The sequence below is a fragment of the Bos javanicus genome, chromosome 20, assembly GCF_032452875.1.
Source record: "Bos javanicus breed banteng chromosome 20, ARS-OSU_banteng_1.0, whole genome shotgun sequence".
Classification (NCBI taxonomy): Eukaryota; Metazoa; Chordata; class Mammalia; order Artiodactyla; family Bovidae; genus Bos; species Bos javanicus.
Window position 1 is genome coordinate 21,899,584 of NC_083887.1, and position 24,704 is coordinate 21,924,287.

Consider the following 24,704-nt stretch of genomic DNA (forward strand, 5'->3'; position numbering starts at 1 on the left):
CCTGATGCTGGGAAATATTGAAGGTAGGAGAAGGGGACGACAGAGGATGAGATGGTTGGATGGCATCACCGACTCGATGGACAAGAGTTTGAGCAAGTTCTGGGGGTTTGGTGATGGACAGGGAAGCCCTGCAGGCCGCAGCCCACAGGGTTGCAGAGTTGGACACGACTGAGCGACTGAACTACATGCTACTGGGATCCTGTTGAATTACGTGGTATTAACAGTAGTGATTAACAGCTAAAATTCATGAACACCTACTGTGTACCCAGGATTTACACTAGGTGTTAGTGATTCTCTTCATCCTTACGGTAATTCTACAGAAGAGATATTAACATCTCAAGAAATTAACTATCTGGATTAAGATCAAAGCTCACATAAAGGGTAAAGCCAGGTTTCAAATCCAAGTGTGACTACTCTACCATACTGCATGTCAATACATTAGAATCTTTTTTAAGTTCTCTAGTAACACTAATGTGTAGACAAATTTGAGAACTACTATTACAGGGGGCCTTATGTATACCCAAGGGTTGGGTATACACTGCTGCCATTAAACATGCTACAGTAATGCCCTTCTAACATGATTTAACATTATGAATTTCAGTTTCAGATTAGGTTTCTACAAAACAAAGATTATAAATGGATAGGTAGAGTGAAATCTACAGGATAAATTAAATGTCAGCAAGTGATGAACTGCACAAGTAGTGATTAACTGCACTTTATATCTCATAAGGACAGAATTTCAATTAGAAAACCTTTTAAAGTAGATAAGTGAGTTATACATATTCTCAAGCCCTTAAGTAGTAACACTTTGGGTCCATGTGTCAGCAAACAAACTACCTACTAAAATAATCAAAAGTTCTCTTGGGAGACCCATCATTTTTCTAAATTCTAGCATTCAGCCCTAAGGCAAATTTACATTAAGTAGCAAAATAGAATAATGGAAACTTCTTTACAGCCCTCGGAGATTTTAATGGATTTTGCTATTGCTTGAAATGTCCTGCTCACTCACTCCTGAAGAGCCAAGTAATGATTACAACCTCCAGAAATGTAACTGTTTTCAAAAGAAAAAATCATAATACCCACCTCTCACAATTAGTGATATTCTTATTTAAAAATCTAGCAATATATCCCTAGGCCTTCCCAGGTGGCGCTAGTGGTAAAGAACCCGCCTGCCAATGCAGGAGACATAACAGATGTGGGTTCAATCTGGTCAGGAAGATCCCCTGGAGGAAGGCATGGTAACCAGTATTCTTGCCGGGAGAATCGCATGGGCAGGTGGTACAAGTGGTCATAACCTGCCTGCCAATGCAGGAGACAGAGAGAGACGCAGGTTCAATCCAATCGGGAAGATCCCCTAGAGGAGGGCATGGCAACCCACTCCAGTATTCTTGCCTGGAGAATCCCATGGACAAAGGAGCCTGACAGGCTACAGTCCATAGGGCTGCAAAGAGTTGGACATGACTGAGGCAACTTAGCAGCAGAAGCAATATATTCCTAAATTTATATGGCAAAATAAAAACCTCACTTTAATGAAAAATTTCACAAGTACCTTTTCTAATCCAGGTAGCTGAATTCTAATAAAACACATTTAATAAAACATCTTTTACAAAGTTTTAGAGTAAGGGATTATGAATCATTTAGGCAGAATCTGAAGGTCAAGGTTAGTTATGTTTTGGGAGTCAGTAATATACACTTCCTATGTATAATCATAAAGGATAAATCAAATTCCTTATGATTATACAGTGGAAGTCAGAAATAGATTTAAGGGACTAGACCTGATAGACAGAGTGCCTGAAGAACTATGGACAGAGGTTCATGACATTGTACAGGAGACAGGATCAAGACCATCCTCAAAAAAAAGAAATGCAAAAAACCAAAATGGCTGTCTGAGGAGGCCTTACAAATAGCTGTGAAAAGGTAAGCAAAAAGCTAAGGAGGAAAAGAAAGATATACCCATTTGAATGCAGAGTTCTACATAGCAAGGACAGATAAGAAAGCCTTCCTCAAAATCAATGCAAAGAAATAGAGGAAAACAACAGACTAGCAAAGACTAGAGATATCAAACTACTGCACAATTGCACTCATCTCACACACTAGTAAAGTAATGCTCAAAATTCTACAAGCCAGGCTTCAGCAATATGTGAACCGTGAACTTCCTGATGTTCAAGCTGGTTTTAGAAAAGGCACAGCAACCAGAGATCAAACTGCCAACATCTGCTGGATCATGGAAAAAGCAAGAGAGTTCCAGAAAAGCCTCTATTTCTGCTTTCTTGACTATGCCAAAGCCTTTGACTGTGTGGATCACAATCAACTGTGGAAAATTCTGAGAGATGGGAATACCAGACCACCTGATCTGCCTCTTGAGAAATTTGTACGCAGGTCAGGAAGCAACAGTTAGAACTGGACATGGAACAACAGACTGGTTCCAAGGCTGTATATTGTCACCCTGCTTATTTAACTTATATGCAGAATACATCATGAGAAACGCTAGACTGGAAGAAGCACAAGCTGGAATCAAGATTGCCGGGAGAAATATCAATAACTTCAGATATGCAGATGATACCACCCTTATGGCAGAAAGTGAAGAGGAACTCAAAAGCCTTTTGATGAAAGTGAAAGAGGAGAGTGAAAAAGTTGGCTTAAAGCTCAACATTCAGAAAACAAAGATCATGGCATCCAGTCCCATCACTTCATGGGAAATAGATGGGGAAACAGTGGAAACAGTGTCAGACTTTATTTTCTTGGGCTCCAAAATCACTGCAGATGGTGACCGCAGCCATGAAATTAAAAGACGCTTACTCCTTGGAAGGAAAATTATGACCAACCTAGATAGCATATTAAAAACCAGAGACATTACTTTACCAACAAAGGTTCGTCTAGTCAAGGCTATGGTTTTTCCTGTGGTCATGTATGGATGTGAGAGTTGGGACTGTGAAGAAGGCTGAGCGCCGAAGAATTGATGCTTTTGAACTGTGGTGTTGGAGAAGACTCTTGAGAGTCCCTTGGACTGCAAGGAGGTCCAACCAGTCCATTCTGAAGGAGATCAACCCTGGGATTTCTTTGGAAGGAATGCTAAAGCTGAAGCTCCAATACTTTAGCCACCTCATGCAAAGTTGACTCATTGGAAAAGACTCTGATGCTGGGAGGGATTGGGGGCACAAGAAGAGGACAACAGAGGATGAGATGGCTGGATGGCATCACTGACTGGATGGACCCGAGTCTGGGTGACTCCAGGAGTTGGTGATGGACAGGGAGGCCTGGCATGCTGCGATTCATGGGGTCGCAGAGTCGGACATGACTGAGTGACTGAACTGAACTCAACTGAGAGATCTCTTCAAGAAAACTAAATATACCAAGGGAACATTTCATGCGAAGATGGGCTCAATAAAGGACAGAAATGGTATGGACCTAACAGAAGCATTAGATATTAAGAAGTGTCAAGAATACATAGAACTATACAAAAAAGATCTTCATGACCCAGATAATGGCAATGGTGTGATCACTCATCTACAGCCAGACATCCTGGAATGTGAAGTCAAGTGGGCCTTAGGAAGTATCACTTCAAACAAAGCTAGTGGAGGTGATGGAATTCCAGTTGAGCTATTTCAAATCCTGAAAGATGATGCTGTGAAGGTGCTGCACTCAATCAGCCAGCAATCTGGAAAACTCAGCAGTGGCCACAGGACTGGAAAAAGTCAGTTTTCATTCCAATCCCAAAGAAAGGCAATGCCAAAGAATGCTCAAACTACCACACAATTGCACTCACCTCACACGCTAATGAAGTAATGCTCAAAATTCTCCAAGCCTGGCTTCGGCAATATGTGAACCATGAATTTCCAGATGTTCAAGCTGATTTTAGAAAAGGCAGAGGAACCAGGATTCAAATTGCCAACATCCACTGGATCATCAAAAAAGCAAAAGAGTTCCAGAAAAACGTCCACTTCTGCTTTATTGTCTATGCCAAAGCCTTTGACTGTGTGGATCACAGTTAACTGTGGAAAATTCTTCGAGAGAGAGGAATACCAGACCACCTGACCTGCCTCTTGAGAAACCTGTATGCAGGTCAGGAAGCAACTGTGAGAAATGGACATGGAACAACACACTGGTTCCAAATAGGAAAAGAGTACGTCAAGGCTGTATATTGTCACCCTGCCTATTTAACTCATATGCAGAGTACATCATTAGTACAGAAACACTGGGCTGGACGAAGCACAAGCTGGAATCAAGATTGCAGGGAGAAATATCAATAACCTCAGATACGCAGATGACACCACCCTTATGCCAGAAAGTGAAGAACTCAAGAGTCTCTTGATGAAAGTGAAAGAGGAGAGTGAAAAAATTGGCTTAAAGCTCAACATTCAGAAAACTAAGATCATGGCATCTGGTCCCATCAGTTCATGGCAAATAGATGGGGAAACAGTGGCAAGTGTCAGACTTTATTTTTCTGGGCTCCAAAATCACTGCAGATGGTGACTGCAGCCATGAAATTAAGACGCTTACCCCTTGGAAGGAAAAGTTATGACCAACCTAGACAGCATATTAAAAAGCAGAGACATTACTTTGTCAACAAAGGTCCATCTAGTCAAGGCTATGGTTTTTCCAGTAGTCACGTATGGATGTGCGAGTTGGGACTGTGAAGAAAGCTAAGCGCAAAAGAAGTGATGCTTCTGAACTGTGGTGTTGTAGAAGACTCTTGAGAGTCCCTTGGACTGCACGAAGAGCCAACCAGTCCACCCTAAAGGAAATCAGGCCCGGGTGTTCATTAGACGTGATGTTGAAGCTGAAACTCCAATATTTTGGCCACCTGATGTGAAGAGCTGACTCATTTGTAAAGACCCTGACGTTGGGAAAGACTGAAGGCAGGAGAAGGGGACGACAGAGGATGAGACGGTTGGATGGCATCACTGACTCAATGGACATGGGTTTCGGTGGGCTCCGGGAGTTGGTGATGGACAGGGAGGCCTGGCGTGTTACGGTTCATGGGGTCGCAAAGAGTCGGACACGACTGAGTGACATTAGGACATTTAGGACATTAGTATTTAAACTTATCCTTAAGTAATTTTAAAATGCTTATGTAATCTTATTCTAACAAGAGTACAAACACTAGCCAAGAAATTTGAAATGTTTATAGATACCAAGCCCTTCAACATACTGTATTTTAATAAGGTATACCTGATGCTTTCAAATCTGATTTTTTTTAGCTCAACATTTCTATATTCATTTCAACTTTAATAAAAATGTCTTTATGGAAATAAGTTACCCTAATCCTGAATATAAGACAAGATACAGTTTTGGAAATGCTATTTAAAATCCATTACCGTAAGAATTTTGCTCATTAAAAAAAGGCTGGGAAGAGGGGGTAGTAGTAGTAGTAAAAGGGGAAGATTACAATGGAGGAAACATAAAACTTCTCAGCGTGACATACATATTCAGTACCCTGACTCCAGCAATGGTTTCCACAAGGCAAAGATAAACTATATGCTTTAAATATGTAGTTTATGCCAATTTATACCACAATAAAGTGGTTGTAAAAAAGAACTTACCATAGAGAAACAGTTTGAAGCAATTAAAAGCAGTAACTTTTCCCCCCAGGCCTCCATGTCCTGGGTTTGACAATTTCACACTAGATGTACAATTTAACTAGTTTCCATAATACTCACGGGTTCCCTTTCAAACAATATAGTCCAAACTCTACCAGCTGCCCATATTTCAAAAGCAAGTTTAAATCATGCTATGCTTTAAACATTCTATCAAAATAAAATACATCCATATGGCTCCATCTACTCCATAGCCAAACTGGTTAATGCTATCATTAAATACACAGAATAACCATACCATTGTATCTTACCACAATGGAAACATTCAATATCACAATATGTGAATGCACAATAAACAGTAACTGCTGAAAAATGAGACTTAAGGCAAAATTATCGGAAAGCAGAAAACGACAAAAAATTGAAAATTATAGAATCTTTTCAAAAAGCTATTTAGAAAACAATAAATTAATTTCAAACATAAACCACATTTTTCAGATCCCTTCGAGCTTGTGTTAGCAAATACAACTTGCATCTGATAAATTTTATTAAGCCATAAACCAAACAGTGCAATCTAAGGGTTCCAAAAACATTCGATACTGACAAAGCTTGTTTCAGTTTCACTGTGGCTAATGCTACCATTCACTTTAAGTGATTAGACTGATTTATGGCATATTATATAATAAAAGCCTATTATAAAAGATAAATTTTAAGATATATTTAATACTAATATCCACTTTAATCCATCCTCAGAAGTTTTGTGGGGGTGAAACTTGTGTTTTGTTTCAATTTCCCCATCACCAGCAGTCTCAACGTGAACCAAAAAATCTGGCTTCTGGTGAAAGCTGGGGATCCTGCAAAGGATTTCTAAAATGGAAAACAGCAAAAACACTGCAGCTTTCAGAGAAGACATCTTGAGGATGTTAAACATTTTTGCTTTCAGATTATGCTCTTTACAATCAGAATATATTTAAACATGGAAACGGGGTGGAAGAAGCTAAAAGCAAATGTGGGTAAACAAAATTAGAACAGTCAAAAATACTAAAAAAAGGAGAACAAAATTACTCTTACAGTGAGCAGTAAAGAGAAAATTCTATAATTAATGTGCAAATGAAAAATAAAGTGTCTTTTTTTTACCATTCAATAAACTTGTTAAGCAGTTGATAATAAAAGGGCTATTTTAAGTAGTTTTCTTTTTCTAAACTCAAAAGTAATCACCATAAAGAAATAAAGTATAACTTTGTTTTAAAAAGTGAATAAACCACAATGTGTTTAGAGACCAATATCTTGAACACTACAGAGAACGACAATATTCTGAAAATCCAGTTTATTTTCCATGTGGACAGATCCAGTCAGTGTGATCAGTTTTCTGCATGTGTAATAATTTATCAAAATAAGTTTTCCCACAGACTCTTTTCCATCAACTCTGAAAATCCTGGTCTTACAACATACCCAAATAAAGCTCTTGAAAATCACCTCCTTAAATTTGGAAGAAAGTGTGGCAAGTCTTTCCTGTTATATTTACTGAACTACAAATGGCTAAAGAGCAATTTATGTTTTAAAACGTGACTAGCACAACAGTTGAGTTCAGGAAATTAACGTTTTAGTGCACTTTGCTCCAGTTTTAGCCAACATGCTACATTGTCCTTTTTTGACGAGGGGGAAGGCTGGGGACAGCGCCACACAAAGTGGACTTGAGGATTTCCATTGTACGAAAAGATATGACTCTGCAAGCAGAACAGTGTAAGCTGCCTTTTTTCTTAAGACCTGGACATTTTAAGACAGAAGCTTTGCAAAACATTACACAATTTTTTTATTATTAAATGAGAAACTCTCATTTGTTACATCGTCACATTGCTAGTCAGAGAAATGCTGCAGTGATGAAGAAAGTCAATGTTGGATCAACCAAAGTCCTCATTTCTACAACATTCATTTACAAAGAAATAATGTTCAACACAGCCCAACACAACATTCTTGGTTTTCTTCATATTGAAGTCCCCCAAAAAATCATCTTCTAATGGGGTATTTTACTACATAAATTATAGTTCTTCATTTTTACAATTCACCCCAAACTGTATGAGAGATGTATCACACTAAAATTTCTAAAGCTGTTAGGAAATCCTTCACACATCGTCGTCATCTGATGTGTCACTGCTACTTGTCTCTGTGTCGTCATTCTCAATAGTGGGTTTGAAAGTGCTGTTTTTCCAGGGTCCAAACTTGAAGTCACAGATCAGGCCATTTTTCAAAATACCATTTTTCCTCAGACCATTCTTCTGTAACTAAAATATCAACAAAAATAAACTGAATAAATTATCCTCCAAGAGTTACTACAAACTAAGAATCCTCTAGTAATTAAACATAATCAAGAACACAGTAAAGGTAAATAGAACTCCACAGATTATGGTATCATTTCTGAAAAACTAGCTATATAGGTAATTATAGATCACACCAATATAACAAAATATTTCCTAGGAATAAATCACTACTCTTGGGAGAGCTGCATTTACAGCATACCAAACCATTTATATATATACACATATATATTCTAATGTTTTGGGGTGGGGGTGTGTGTGTGTGTGTGTGTGTATAGAGAGAGAGAGAGAGACAGAGAGAGAAAGAGACACTACTTATCAACCTATAGCCATGTAGATAGATATCTATACACCCATATTCACACAGCATTATTTACAACAGCCAAAAGGTGGAAGCACATCAAGTGTCCATCAACGGACGAATGGATAAACAAAATGTGGTACATACACATATAATGGATTATTGTGTCTCGGAAAAAAGATATTCTGATTGACCCATGCTACAACATGGATGAACCCTGAAGATATTCTGCTAAGTAAAATAAGCCAGTCACAAAAGGACAAATACTGCATGATTTCACTTACATAAGGGGCTAAGGCAGTCAAATTCATAGAGACAGAAAGCAGAGTGGTTGTTTCCAAGGGTTGGGAGCAACAAGGAATGGAGTTATGGTTTAATAGGTACAGACGTTCAATTTTACAAAATGAAAAGAGCTCTGGAGGTGAGTGGTGGTAATATCTGCGTAACAATGTGAATGTAGCTAAATGCCACAGAACTGTATGCTTAAAAATGATCTAAATGGTAAAATTTATGCTATTTGCATTTTGGCACAAATTTTTTTTAGGATGATGAATCTACTAATATAACTAATTTCCTCAAAAATTTCATTCAAAGCATGTGAAAAGTGTTTGGAAGATTATTAACATTAATAATACTTGAAAATCACTTCTGTATGACCAGAACTATTTTCAAAAAGTATAATGGATTTGAAAAAAAAATTTGAAAAACTCCCTCAGATTTCCCTCAACTCTACCATACATCTAAGAAACACTCCCTGGTGGCTCAGTGGTACAGAATTCACCTGGCAACACAGCTGATCAGGTTTGATCCCTGGGTTGGGAAGATGACCTGGAGAAGGAAATGGGAACCCACTCCTATATTATTGCCTGGGAAATCCCATGGACAGAGGAGCCAGAACGGCTATAGTTCACTGGGTCAAGAGTCGGACACGACTTAGCAACTAAACAACATAGTTGCAAAAAAGCAACTATGCAGACATTAAAATATATATAAGATGTTATAGGATATCAAAATTCCTGTGCCAAGAAAACGATAAAAGTGAAATTACATTTGAGAAAGCTACTGTTGTTTTCTACTTATCACCAAGTCATTTTTTAAATGCCTGGAAAATGATAAATCAGACACATTCTTTACACTAATTTCTAAGTACTGTGGATCCATGGATTTAAAGAAATTAGCCTTGAAGACCTATTTAAAACAAAGGCAAATCTGACCTATAATGTGATGCTCAACAAATCCCTAAATAAAACTATCTTACCCCTTAAAAATGCTTAGTTATATGTTGTTCTGATTAAGGAAGGGCTATTTTTAAAGTGAGCTTACATGATTCAGTTCTTACCTGTTCACTAATAACCTGGAATTCTCTCATTTCATCCTCAGTTAAGGGTGCACATGTTTCATCATTTTCACTGTCTTCTTGCCAACCCATCTCCTTTAACAATCTGGAAAGGGGAAATGAATACATTTAATTTAGAATTTCACCCAAATTAAGTCCATATTTTATATTATGTGCAAGAAAATATGATCCATTATACAAAGTCCACACAAAAGATGTTATGTGCAAGAAAATATGATCCATTATATGCAAGAAAATATGATCCATTTTTTATATTTTATATTTTGTGCAAGAAAATATGATCCATTATACGAAGTCCACACAAAAGATGTTAGGGTTTATGCTTTAAATATCTTTCTGAAAATGAATAGGTAAGATTACGCCCAATAAACTATTTTAAATAATAAGATCAGAATGAAATGCCTAATTACTTTATCTTTGGTGTAAGAGGTTCTCTAAGGCTGGAAACCTGCAAAAGGTTCTTTAGGATAAAAACTGAAGAAAATTTGCTAAATTCTTACACTACAAGTAGAAGCAATACACCTCCCCATTTTCTTTAGGGCCACTACAGTTCGTCATGTTCTTAGCTATTCATTCGGTTTTCTACTTGTTTTTTTTTTTTTTTTTAATAATTACATCCCTTAAGCACTTGTTACTCCTTTTTATACCTAACTCATTTTTCAAACTGAACCTGTCACAAACTGACTACTCTTTACACACTGTCAAACAATCTCATAAAAAATCAGTGCTCAGAGACTTGAAATATACCCACAATTTCACCTAAAGCCTTTGACTATGTGGAGCATCACAAACTGTAGAAAACTCTTAAAAGAGATGGGAATACCAGACCATCTTACCTGTTTCTTGAGAAACCTGTATCCAGGTCAAGAAGCAACAGTTACAACCTTTTTATGGAACAACTGACTGGTTCAGGATTAAGAAAGGAGTACAATAAGGCTGTTTATCGCCATCCTGTTTATTTAACTTATACACAGAGAACATCATGCGAAATGGCGGGCTGGACGAGTTACAAGCTAGAATCAAGACTGCCAGGAGACATAGCAACAACCTCAGATATGCGAATGATAATGGCAGAAAGTGAACAAGAACTAAAGAACCTCTTGATGAGGGTAAAGGAGAGTGAAAAAGCAGGCTTAAAACTCAGTATTACAAGAATTAAGATCATGGCATCTGGTCCCATCACTTCATGGTAAATAGAAGGGGGAAAAGGTGGAAGCAATAACAGATTTCCTCTTCTTGGGCTATAAGATCACTGTGGACGGTGACTGCAGCCATAAAATTAAAAGACAATTGCTTCTTGGCAGGAAAGCTATGACAAACCTAGATAGTACAGTAAAAAGCAAAGACATCACTTTGCTGATAAGGTCCATATAGTCAAGATTAGGGTCCTTCCGGTAGTCATGCATGGATTTGAGAGCTGGATGATAAAGGCAGAGTGGTAAAGAATCGATGCCTTCAAATTGTGGTGCTAGATAATGCTCTTGAGAGTCCCTTGGAGAGCAAGGAGATCAAGCCAGTCAATCTTAAAGGAAATCAACCCTGAATACTCATTGGAAGGACTACTGCTAAAGCTCTAATACTTTGGCTACCTGATGCGAACAGCCAACTCATTAGAAAAGACCCTGCCTGATGCTGGGAAAGAGTGAAAGCAGGAGAAGGGGGCACCAGACGATGAGATGGCTGGATGGCATCACTGACTCAATGGACATGAGTTTGAGCAAACTCCAGGAGACAGTGAAGGACAAGGAGTGCTGCAGTCCATGGGGTTGTGAACTCGGACATGACTTGGCAACTGAACACCACCACACTATACCCACATTTTATAGATCAAGAACCATGATCATGTAAGTAAAAAATTTTGCCTACTTGATAGCAAAGAAGCAGAATTCTGGTTTTCTGCCTCCCAAGTTAATATACACTGCACCAAACTCTGTGGCCTCTGGACTAAACCCACACTTAGGAACAGATCATAACAGTGATCTGCACTGTCCCTTTTCATTAGCATTTCTTCTCATTCTCTTTCAAACTATTATCAAATCACTCTAATACCACTTTCACAATGACCATCCTCTGCCAAATATTTTCAACAGCTCCCCAATTCCTAAAAGAGCAAACTCCGTAACACACAATGACCACAAATTCAAATTCCTTACATTAGAGAAAGCACAGCACTAGAAGTGGAAGACCTGGGTCACAAATCCTACTCTATCAAAAACTAGGTATAAGACAGAGCTCCTTCTTCATCTAAAGCATTCAGAGTTTGACTAGATCTCTAAGACCCTGTCTTTGCAATGTATCTCTAACTCAATTTAGGACTCCACACTCTTGTCAAGTTATGCTATACATCACCCTAAAACAAACCATGCATGTATTCTATTCTAAACATCCTTTCATACCCCCATTTAAAAATGACTACCCAGTACCCTTGCCTGTATTGTCTCAGCCTTTAAGATTTAATTTAGGTCCCAATTAAAACTTTCTAACTGGTACTCAAGCCATAATGCTATCTAACCCCAAATCCCTTTGAATTTTTCTGGCACTCATTTCTATTAAATCATTTGGTACTTAGACAAGGTAACAATTACCTCTCTGATGTTGAAACTATCCTCAATATTTTGATGATATACTGAAACTTGGTAATAACTAGTAATATATACGCCAAATTATTTCATTTTAAATTTTAATTTACGCATTTGAACAAAAAAAGTCATCCATGAGAACTGTTATCACTGATACCTAACTTTTTAAATCAAGCAACATGAGTACTTAAATATGTATGTAACTTAAGAAAGTTTACAGGGAGGTCCCTAGTGGTCTAGTGGTTAGGATTAACGCTTTCACTATTGTGGGCTGGGTTCAATCCCAGGTCCGGAAACATATCCCACAGCCCTCCCCCTTGCTCCCCGCCAAGAGATTTACAGAAAATCTGAAGCCATGGAAAATAAATAGCACTCAATTTTCAGAGAAACACATTACAATATGGATGAACCTTGAAAGTATTACTGAAAGTAGACTGGTGGTTACCCAGGAAAGAGAGTAACAATGAGGTGTAACTGTAAATGAGCATGGGGTTTCTTTATGGAGTGAAAGAAATGTTCTGAAATTAGACTGTGGTGACAGCTACACAACTTCAAATATACCCAAAATTAATGAACCGAGTAAAAAAATTAAGAGTGTATATAAATTATATCTCAATGAAGTTGTTTAAAAAAAATCAATTTTCCATGTAAAATCAAAAGTTTGGGTAGAGAAAAATGTAAAAACACTGACCTGTGTTCTGCTTCAAGTGAACTAGAAAGAACATCAGTCTGTGGGAAGGCTGAAGACCGAATGATCTGTTGGGAAATTACTGAGGCATTGCCATTCTCTTGTGGAATTTCATTTTCATCAAAGTTTCGGTTTATATCCCTTTCTTGGTGAGTACTATTGCTGTTATGCAAATTAAATGAGTCGTCATCCTGATTTTCGAAGAGTTAAAAAAAAATTAGAGAATAGTTATTAAAAAAGGAAACTTTAATAGATCCTGGTTAGATTTTCATGGATAAAACATAACTGTAATGTTTATATAATCATGTAGAAAACAGTTTCGTAAGATGTAAAACTAAGTTGTGAAGGCAACTTACTAACTTCAAGTATTCACATCTATTCAACCAAAAATTAAAAGGACAAAGGCAGGCAAGATGGGGAAAACCAAAAATACAAATATGAACAGCAATCTTTTAAATTTCATTTTTGCACATCAACTAGAGTAAGAAAAATCTATTAAGAAAGGAATTCATTATTTATGCAAATAGCTAACTAGGCCTTGCTTTCATAAATATGAAAATATTCAAAGATCCTAAATAATATCTGTCCAACTATTCCAATGACATGCTAATGTCAAGCCCAAGAATTACACTACAGGTTCAATTACCTTTTCTGAGCCTACATGGCTTTCATCTTCATGTTCCTCTTCCACTCTGTCCCTTTTCAATGCTTTCAAAAACTCACTCTTTTTATCTGTGCGCATTCGTGTCAGTTTGGTTAGACGAGGCTGCTGATTAAGTTTGTCAACAGGTGAAGAAGAATTTGAGCGATTACACTAAGAAAAAAATTTAGAATGTTGATAAATACATAGAGAACTAATATCAACATAAAGTTCACAACTATAATGACTTTCTATTTCACTTTCTTCACAATATACAAAATTGATTTTAAATTGTATTTTCTACTATCCTTGTTATTTTTAATCTATCGCACTGAATGACTAAATATAAAATCTTTCTTATCTGAGAAACAAAGTCTGATAATACTAAGACCTATGATTCTAAATTAGGAGTTTTAAATACTATTTTATAAAATGGATCCTGAAATTGTTTAAATATTTTTATATATATTTTTTAAAAAGCAGTTTTTAAAACTGTGTTCCACAGAGTTCGAAGGTTCTAATAATAGTTTCCAAAACGAACTAGTATAATTATTTATGCACAGGTACACTAAGGGTTTATCATATAGAATTTCACAAGGGAAGTTTTGTGGAAGAGCAGAGGAGCGTGGTAAAGGGACTTGTATTGGAGTCCTTTTATTTTTCATATATTGAGAGTGGAATACAGAAGGAAAGAGAATGTTGGAATTCTGTGTCACAGGAATTTTAAGCCTTGGGAATACATCAAAATGCTTAACTTAGCAATAACATCTGCAGACTATAATGAATTGAAGCCACAATTAACCAGCTGGTAATGTGGGTCCTTCTAGCACAGCTCTAAAATTCTATGACTGAGAACTAGTCAATGAGGGGTTATAATATTCCATTATAGCACCCAGAACAATCTCAGTTATTACAATATAGTCACAAGTGTCTTTTGTCCCTGAACTGGTCAGGAAAGTCCCTCATCTAAAAGTTTCAGAAAGCTGGCCAAATGAGAAAGAAATGTGTAAGCTATTAAGTATTCAAAGTCAGTAAATATACATCTTTCTCTCTTCTTCCTCCTCTCCATCCTGAGTGTTGATACTAATAAAATGTCCATAATCCCCAAAAGAAGAGTATATAAATCCTGATTTTTTAGTCAAGGTTTAATCCTACATCATAGCATAACTTTATGACAAAAGTAAAAACATCTGTTTTCATAATTCTTTTCTTAAAAACTACTCTTTCTGGGGCTTCCCTGGTAGCTCAGTGGTAAAGAACCCACCTGCCAAGCAGGAGACGTGGGTTCGATCTCTGGGTTGGTTAAGATCCCCTGGAAAAGGAAATGGCAAACCACTCCAATATCCTTGCCTGGGAAATCCCATGGACAGAGGAGTCTGGTGGGCTATATCTATGGGGTCATGAAGAGTTGGACACAGACTTAGCAGGAGACACGGGTTCCACCCCGATCTAGAAGATTCCACATGCCGAGGAGCAACGACACGTGTGCACCACAACTATTGAGCCTGTGTTCAAGAGCCCAGGAGTTCCAACTACCGAGCCCACATGCTGCAAACACTGATGCCTAAGCACCCTAGAGCACGTGCTCCACAAGGGAAACCCAGGCACTGCAACTAGAGAGTATCCCCCGCTTGTCAAAACTCAAGAAAAGCCTGTACAGCAGTAAGACCCAGCAGAACCAAAAATAAATACTTTAAAAACTCCTTCTGGTTAATGGGTTACACATGTTTATTTTACCATAGAATTTTCTACACTTTAGGTTATTTGGACGTTGTGTTAGAAATTTTTTAAATTAATCCTCCTTAAATTGCAAAATTAGTTAGCAAAGAGAGAGAAGTATCTGAATTCTAGAAGAACTAAAGTCTCTTACTTTAATGAATTTGTTCAATGAATCTATGCCTTTTGTTCACTGTTAATTAAATTACCATGATTGAGATACGTTTGGCTTCTCAGGACTACTTTTCATTAAATGCCATACCTCTTTCACTGAAGTTGTTGATGGACTAAAATTCTTGGCAGTTGATTTAAAAGCATTAAAGTTGCCAACACCGTATGTAGACTCATGAGGGAAAGAAGTCCCAACTTTATTTTCTTTAGTTTGGCTTTTCCATTGTGTAGGCTAAAGAAAAAACACACAAACATTAATTAATGTGTATCTAAACAGATTACATAGAGGAAAGAGAGAACAAAATAACTATAAAATAAAGATGACTAAATATGACTTAAAAAAACAATTATTTTGTATCTTAATCATTTCTACATGGTTCTCTCTTCTTTTTTTTAAACAAATAAAATCAAAATCTGGTATTCAGATAAAACATTTAACTACCTTGCCTTTTTTCCAACTTTTATAAACCTTAAGTTAGGTTTCCTTTGCCTAATACCAAGAGAACACAAGTGAGAGTTTCAAAAGCCTAAAACTGAAGATGAAGGACAGCATTTTATACCATTATTAAGCAAATATATCACAGACCCATCTGGCAAACACGTATTTACAGATTTCATTTACTACTAACTACTAAAACAAGAAAACATACACAGACAAACACACAAACCACTTAAAAGATAATTAAGGATACACAATGGCCCAACACTTTCCACTGAGAAATCAGCAGCCCATCAATACCCTCCCCACTTTGATGTGAATTTTTCAACATTTGGCCAAAGTAACTCAGTTGATATCAACCTGTAACTTGCATGTTAAACAATTTAGAACTTACTTTTGTAGGTGGAGCAGCAGGTTTAGGAACTAAGCCTTTATAAACACTTGGACCAGTCCCATTCTTAACTGGCTGTGACTGAAGATTTCCTACTACTGGGAATCCAGATAGTTGTAAGTCTTTTGTATTACCTTTCTTAATGACCAGCATCCTTTGAGTTCTAGATTTAGGATTCGGGGGATATTCTGTATAAATAAAGCACGAGCAACAGTTATACAGTTTAGATTTTAGCATAAAATTAAATCACCAAAGAAAAGCATATTCCAAACTTTACTATATTTAAAAATAACAGCTGCTTCTTGGATAAAATGACTAAGCTATGTAAGTATGAATTATATCCTTGCTTGAGAAATAAAGCTTCAACAATCATCAGACCACAGCAAGGAACTGAGCAATGTCAAGTAACATTCAGAGATGAATTCAGTTAGATAGTAGCCTAGAATGCTATGACCAAGCCAAAATTAATTACATTTGAGTATATTTTTAGATTATAAATTTCATCCTAACAAGCTCTTAAGACTTGAAATACAAGATACATTTTCCTCTTTTCTATTTTGAAAAGAGTTTTCCTAATTCTTTTTATTTCATTCATAAAATTACTACCAATAAGAAAGGATCTACAGTCCCTCTATTTCTAAATTCCTGCTTAATCTATGACGAATGAAAAAGGGAACTATGTTTTCACAATACCAGTTCATTCAAATATTTACTAGCCATCCAAACTAAACTGAAGGCATTGTGCAAGCTGTAGGGGATCCAACTCAATCTTTGCTTCTGAAGATTATACTAGAAAGATTTTCTCAAGACAACTGAATTTGCTAAAATATGAAATATAACTTCTAGAGTTTAATCAGTTAATGTGTAACCAAACAGTTAATGTGTAATTAAACAGGTGTTACAATGAGCACGTTCCCAACAATGGCAGTGACATGTCTTTCTGCCTACAGAAATACTCTGAAAGCCATCAGTTTCGCCACTGAAGAGTTTTGAAGAAAAGAATTAACTGGAAACAAAACTGCAGAAAATGTAAATTAAAATTAGTTTAAGATATGATCCTATGAAACAGTGAGTAATACAAATGTACATAATGATGGCCTACATCAAACAAACTTTCTACTGATTTATCTCAGAAACTAAACAAGGACTACTAGGGATACAGAGGCATTCTCAAAGTCCCTCTGAAACTTAACTCTTCAAACTATAGGCTGATAAAGTAGTTCATTTATTGTAATGCTAAAAAAATAAAAGAACCTGAGAATTCCCTGGTGGTCCAATGGTTAGGACTCAGTGCTTTCACTGCACAAGCCCTGTGGTATAGCAAAAACAAGCAAACAAATGAAAAAACGTACCACCCAAGAACCTAAAGCAACTGAGAAAAGATTCATCTTTCTGAAAGTTAAACACTGAAAGTTTATCTACTAGGGCAAACATTCCAACTTCTCAGCTACCTACAAAGGCCCAAGATATGAAGGCTAAGAAAAATATTTTCAGGCACACAAGGACACTAATTACATCACCAGTATATAGTTTTTCTGAAAAACTAACACACTGAAGTCAAAACGAAAATGAAGAATAATGTTCTTACACAGAGATCCAATGAAGAACATTAGAAATAGTGCTGAACAATTTTAAGTTTTACGATTACTTCTGGTAAGCAGAAGGTGACACCATAAATAAAATAATAAAAAGACTCCTGAAATTACCAATTCTTTAAATTAGAATATAAGAGAAAATCTTAACAGTCTAGTACTCAAAATCTAAGTTAATGAACCTCAAGAATCTGAGGGATGACTGACTGATGCTGGGAAATGCAAAAAATCTAAGTCTCTAAGGTCTGATCTCAGAAAAATCCAAGTGCTGAAGTAGGAGGTGGTCTTATCTGTGCACCACAATAAGTTCATATATGACTGGCAAAGACTTCTATTCCAATATCGTCAATTAAGCACACAAGTTTATCTTCCTTCCCTTTTAGATCCTTATGTTAAAATTACCATAATGAGTGTTAGTCGCTCAGTCACATCTGACTCTTTGCAACCCCAAGGACTGTGGCCCGCCAGGTTCATCTGTCCATGGGATTCTCCAGGCAAGAATACTGGAGTGAGTTGCCATTCCCTTCTCCAGGGGATCTTCCCGACCCAGAGATTTAACCCAGGCCTCCTGCATTGCCTGCAGGCAGGTTCTTGACCATCTGAGCTACCAGGAAGCCCCCCAAACTATGCGGGAGTAAACAAATACAGCAATAAAGAACAGGAGAAGGTTCCTCAGCAATGAATGATATCAACCCATATTTCTAGAGAGTAAATAAAGTAAAGAAACTTCAGTTTAGTGTGTGCACAAAGAAACTCAACAGCTGAGGAGGAGAATAATTTCCGCTGTAGAGTGGATTGTAGAGTGGGACTTGGAAATGCCATATAAAGCAAAAGGAGGAAATCAAATCTTTTCAGACAAAAGTTAATCACCAAGAAAAGTAAAGTAAATCTACTAAAGTAAAATCTTTACTAAAGCAAATCCTAAACAATGCACTTTAGGGAGAAGTAAATGATTTCACATTGAAGGCTGAGGATACAAGATAAGAAATAATATTTTTGTACGTAAGTCATCACTGATCAAAAATAGAAGACAGAAGAGGAGAACAGATAAGCACGCAGGGATGATTAAGCCTCAATATAATTTCTGAATACAAAGTTCACCTTTCCTAAAACTGGATTTCTAGATACCTAAGAAATACTTTCACAGTTTCCTCAAAGAGGTCTTTGGTGCAAAGAATGAAAGGAAATCCTACAAAGAAAGATGAAGCCTAAGAAATCAATCACAGACAAGAGGTAGTAAAGTAAAAAAGATAATAAATGTACCTAAAAGATGATGAAAGGGACTGGGAGGAAAAAGAAAGCAGACACAGTGCTGATTTACTTACTAAGCATTCATATTCAAGTAGTATAGAAATTAAGACCATGTGCTTTTGTACCAGATTTACAGAATTTTGATACCTGCTCCAACATCACTAGTTAATCTCATCTATAAAATGAAAAACAACAGTTCTTGTCTCAGAGTTACAGTGAAATGGTCTCTTTAAAGAAAAATGTCCAGAAAAGTCATATACAATCTCCACTGTAATAGGTAACTGTATTTCAAATTAAAGGTGTCTTTTTGAAGAATTTTAAACCTAAAATTTAAACTGAACCACCACAAGAGTATAGAAGATGAGAAAAATTACAACAGAAATAAACAAAATAAAGACTAACCTATATCATATATATCTATGCTGAACACACTACATAAACCTGCCTGCTTAACAAGAAATGTGTCCTTAGTCTGATGGGCCAGGATGGCATGGCGGCCGCCAGCAGAGGTGTTCACCTGGTGAAGTGTTCCCAACTGTGTGTGCCACCAGTGTCTGTGTCCTCAGGGTGAGCTGCAGGCAATTCCCACCAGCCTTCCCTGCTGCTCTGGGAGACTCTCCAAGAGCAGCAGATGCTGGTTATTGAACTGCTGGTATCATGAGACTGGCTGACCAAAATTGAGAATTCAGACTTCAGAATCCCTACTTTTTGATAAGCGCTCAAATTAATGTGTTAAACATCAATACAAGAACACAGGAGCCAAAAAGACGAGTGGGGAAGAGGTCTGAGGGAGGGGGAGAGGGAAGGAAGAAGGGAAACAGGAAGAATGGGAAAGCTGGTTCTTGATGGTAATATCACATCTAAACAATAGCAAAGGTGATGGCAGCATTAGTAACTTAAATCTGCATCATTTCTATTACTTATAAACTGGTTTATCTATTCATAGATTATCTCTACAAATTCTCCTGACATGAACCTTCTGAGCTAGGTGCTGAATCTGTTGGATTCAAACAGTATCCAATAACTCCTTCTATATTTTCTTCACTTTATCAACTGGTAAACTTCCTGAAAAAGATTCAAACTGCTCATTTTTTTTTTAAGAGAAAATTTATGCATTGATGAAAGACATTAACACTTATAAGGAAGAATTAGTGACTTCGGTGACTTCCTTCTATAAATCATATATGCTTACTTATCAAGCTCATATAAAGCAAATATTCAAATTGCCTTCAAAATACCTAAAGGCAAATATGAGTTGTGGATTTTCATTTCATTACTTCCTTCTATCCTCACCAACAACTGTAATCTGATGATACCTGGCTTTAAATATTGTTTTATCATCTTGTTATTTCATGCTCTCCCAGTATCTTTGAATGTTGTAGTAAGTTTTGTTCCTTAAATACAAAGCCAATAGTGGAGGGGAGAGGCTCAATCTTTTGAAGAAAAATTAGAATTAAAACACTGCCACGTATAATACAAAGTAAGTTGGCCACACGCATAAGTCAGAGCTGACATCTCAATTCCTTATTCTCTTTTCTGTTTTCATGCTCTCCATACAGTTGGCTTATATTCTGAGTCAATCAGTTTTCACTTTTATTTTTGAATCTATCACTTTTCATCTTTTCGTAAATCTATAAGAATCTTCCTCACTTACTAGATTTGAACTTAATTAGCTAACTCATATTAAACAGCTGTTAACATGATCAAGGATACCAATTTAATAGACAACTTAATATTAACAATGCTTTTCTCATTAGTATTAGCATAGTGCTCCATCCTCATCTCAGAGACAAGAAAATTCACTGAGATTAAGTAACCTTCCCAAAGTCTAAATAACTAAAAAGTAAAAGACCTAATGTTAGCACCCAGAACTATCTGATAATGCACTTAACCACTATATTATATTACTGGAGAAAATGGATTAGAGTATTGGCTAGGTCAAACAGTTCAAAATGTATACGATTCTCAACTAAAATACTACTAGTAAGTCTATACTGAATGGTCAAAATAGGAGGCTTGAAAGTGTACACTACCAAGTCAGGGTCCACCTTTCCCCTCATCACAGTGATGACAATTACTATGTTTAGCTTCCTCGTAGTGATATAAGAGGCAACTTTACTGTGTGAATAGTAGTCAAGTGAAGGATAAATAGTATTAATTGTTTTCACATTAATTTGAAGAAGAAACTCAATCACATAAGACATAATAACATACAAATATCAGAAGCAAAGAATCGGTACCATAGCAATAAAGCCATCTGAACACTAATTTTAAAAAGATTTTAAAGATTATTTTTCTATAGATTGATATTATTTGAATATTGCTATTTTTGATATTTTATATAGTGTACAAATATTTTGTTTCACAGTAGTATGAGGCTTTTAGTCACATGAGTTTCACTAACATAATGTCAAAGAAGGGGCATGATATTCTTTCCTTTAACAAGGTACCCACATTACTCATATGAAAAAGAGCAGGCTTTTTAAAACAAAAACAACTTAACTGACGAACACTATTTCTAACTCTAACTCTTACTTATGTCAAGTCATCTAATCAAACTCTTAATTCTCCCTTCTCAACTTTGAACATGTGTTGTAGTTACCTTTTTCTTACTGTTAACAACTGTTTTCACCAGAGACACTGAAGGAACATAGACTCATACCAATATATAATCTACCTACAGAATACTTTTATATAGAGCAATCTGATAAAGATTATTCCCTTCTCTTAATCCCTTTACAAAGTCACCTTAAACACTTCACTTGTTTTCATGACCTAAAACCTCATTTAGTGTTATCATGTCACTCAACCTGTATGCTAGTGGCTAGTATCATTAGAATTCTCTAGAAAACAATCCATCTTTAAGAATTGGTCAACAATTTGCTTTAATTTAGAAGGCTAAACAAATAAAGTTCATAGTACTGTATCAAAAACAAGCAAAAATTAGGAAGTTCATCAAATTATCAAGGGATAAACACAAATGTAAATGCTGAGTTGCAACAAAACTAATTAATAGTGACTAAAGGTTTTCATTATTTAGTATCTTAAGCACAAAATGTTAGATCTGTTAATACTATGTTGCTAACATATTATGTCAACACAGAATAGCCAGTAGGACTTCTAAAAACACAAGTCAATTTGATAGTTACTAATGTCTCAAACTGCATACAAACACTTATCATTTTCTCTCTTTCTCACTACTCAAATCAATCACCCAGCTAAATTATTTTAAAATTCTCAAAGGAACAATGAAGTGCCTTGATTTTTTGTTTTAGATTTAAATTGCTAGATATAGGAGATAAATTTAGTATGAATCAAGCAACAGTAATCCTGGTTAAGATAAAAACACTACAAAAGTCAATTACAAACTACAAGGAGTTTCCAATAAAACTAAGTTCTAGGTAGAATTAAACATATTTAACAACAGGTTTAAACAGCTTAACTATTAATACTTCATTCAAACTATTTTTTTAAATTGGGATATTATGTTTAGACTCTTGCAATTTTTGATTTACAAAAGGACAGTTCCAGGGACAAACTGGTGGTATTTGTTTTTAATATATATTACATTTCCATTATTAAATTTTGACTTACCTGGAAGGAAGTAGCACTAGAAAAGTTCTACTGAAAATTTTCTGTCTTCCTCAGGAACAAAGCTATTTTAAATGTTGCAATGGGGATAACAATATTTGGGAACCCAGGGCATAAATTAAGAAAGGAATAGTGAAGTGTAACACAGTGAAAGTTTCATTGTATTCCTATGGGAAGTACTGGGAATTTAACAATTAATCAAGTCACAGTTTTTTTTCCTAATGCAGACACACTTTTTAGTTTACCTAAGACACAGTAAAGAGTACATCGTCCTTTTAAACATCTTTTCAACTAATGCTCAAAATCCTTAGACCAACTCTGAAACAGTAGTACCAAAATCTTTATATTAATACATTTTATGCTCAATATTTTCAAAAATGTATTTCTAAATCATTTCTAAAATTATTAACCAAGGATCAGTACCAGTAGTATCTACAGGTAGTTTTATATGACAATGCTCACTAACATTCTTGATTTTATTTACTTTCATTTTAATCAAATCCAAATTATTCCTAATTTCTTAAGAGATTTTATTTAACACCTTGCAGGTGGTTCTATATTCTTATGCAATCAGCTGTTCCCAGAAAAACTGAATAATAAGGAAACATACCTAAGAGAGGAGCTTGGGAGATTTTTTTGGTTGGGTATGTGTGTGTCTGGGCGTGTAGGCCTGGGGAGAGTGGTAGAAATACTAATTTGCAATACAGAAAAAACAATGCCATTCACATGGTTCTAACAAAAGTGTCTGACCACCCCCACCCCCACCCTCAAGAAGCCCTTAAATATATTGGGAGATCAAAAGAAACAAAATAATTCCCCCAGCATATCACCCCCAAATACAATAAAGAACAGCACAGGAAGTGGCAAAGTTTAAAATAATGCCTTTATCATTAGGACTATTATGCTGTCATAAGCCACGATCCTTTTGTTTTGGTAAATTGCTTATTTTCAACAGAAAAACACAAGAACGTGTGTACAAGTTCCAAAGCGGATGCATCGCCTCTGAATTTGGTATCAAATAATTAAATTTATTTTTCAGATATCAAATCTTCATATTTTAAATTATTCCATTATTTTAAACTTCACTTGAATCTCTAAAAAGCTAATTAAGTTACTCTAAGTGCAGTTTAATCTTCTGTAGATGCTATCAAATTAAACTTTCAGCAGTTTTAAAGAAAAGGGAGTCATTACCAGAAAAACTGTCAAGATTTGACAACCAAAAAGGCAAATAATTTCAAACATAGACTAGTTCTAGGCAAAATTTATACAATTACTTTTAATACTGTCTATGTAGAACCATTTTCATTAAGTAAAAAAATTATTTTTATAGCACACTATGATTAAAAGTACTTATCTTTCCAGTTAAGTTTTCAACTTTGAAAAACTATAAATTGAGTTAAATTTTTTGTTTCAACAGATTATCAAGCTGCTCTCCAAATGATATCAATTCATTACATTTAACTTACTTTAAAAAAACTCATATCTGAATATATTTAATGGTACTAATATGTATAATTATCCAAATCAAGCTTTTCTTCTGTCCCCAATATCTTGTTTTTTTTAAAGTGCTACCTTTTTTTTATAGCTTAGCACATCAAAAACAGGTATTTAAAAGATAAAGTTTAATTCTAGCCTACTATTTTAAAAAACACAAATGTGAAACCTAAAAATAACATTTTATACCCCTCAACAATAGATCAAAAATTACTTACCCCATACACCCGCAGCTAAAGATTTATTCTGATTTGGTTCTCTCTCATATTCAGGATTTAGAGATGGCTGGAAAAAAAAAGGTGGAATAAAAAGAACAAATGTTTAAACTAATCCTATTTAAGAAAAAAATTCCTTTTAAAAGTAATCTCAAGAATATACTGACAAATTTGACATAATGAACTCTTAACAACTAAACACTAATTATTCATAAACCTTACTTTCTACTTATTGTAACAATTAAAATGGTTAATATCTATACTCAAGCTAAGTTGAAAAAAACAAGGTAAGTGTCTTTAAATGCTCTCCTCATCCTCAATTACATGAAGAAAAACTGTTAAAGAAAAGAAGAAAGCAAATGTAGGAGAATGCAGTCTTTGCATCATTATGAGAAACCATCCTTTCTTAGCATAAGGTTAAGAGCAGACA

The 24,704-nt window shown here is 35.8% G+C and overlaps 1 protein-coding gene across 4 annotated transcripts in view; it reads right to left on the reverse strand.

Moving 5' to 3' along the window:
• Positions 1-6,846: 6,846 nt before the first annotated feature.
• The window catches only part of GPBP1 (GC-rich promoter binding protein 1), a 64,434-nt gene continuing 46,576 nt past the window's right edge, over positions 6,847-24,704 (reverse strand). For 2 of the 4 annotated variants that reach the window (XM_061393478.1, XM_061393477.1), the window contains 8 exons: positions 24,278-24,344; positions 23,176-23,235; positions 16,135-16,319; positions 15,393-15,533; positions 13,421-13,588; positions 12,778-12,965; positions 9,490-9,592; positions 6,847-7,816 (listed from right to left, as the gene is read on the reverse strand). In XM_061393478.1, the coding sequence (XP_061249462.1) occupies positions 7,658-7,816; positions 9,490-9,592; positions 12,778-12,965; positions 13,421-13,588; positions 15,393-15,533; positions 16,135-16,319; positions 23,176-23,235; positions 24,278-24,344 (1,071 nt within the window). In that variant the 3' untranslated portion in view covers positions 6,847-7,657. The remainder of the gene's footprint in view (positions 7,817-9,489; positions 9,593-12,777; positions 12,966-13,420; positions 13,589-15,392; positions 15,534-16,134; positions 16,320-23,175; positions 23,236-24,277; positions 24,345-24,704) is intronic. The other 2 variants (XM_061393480.1, XM_061393481.1) reach the window with 1 other exon arrangement.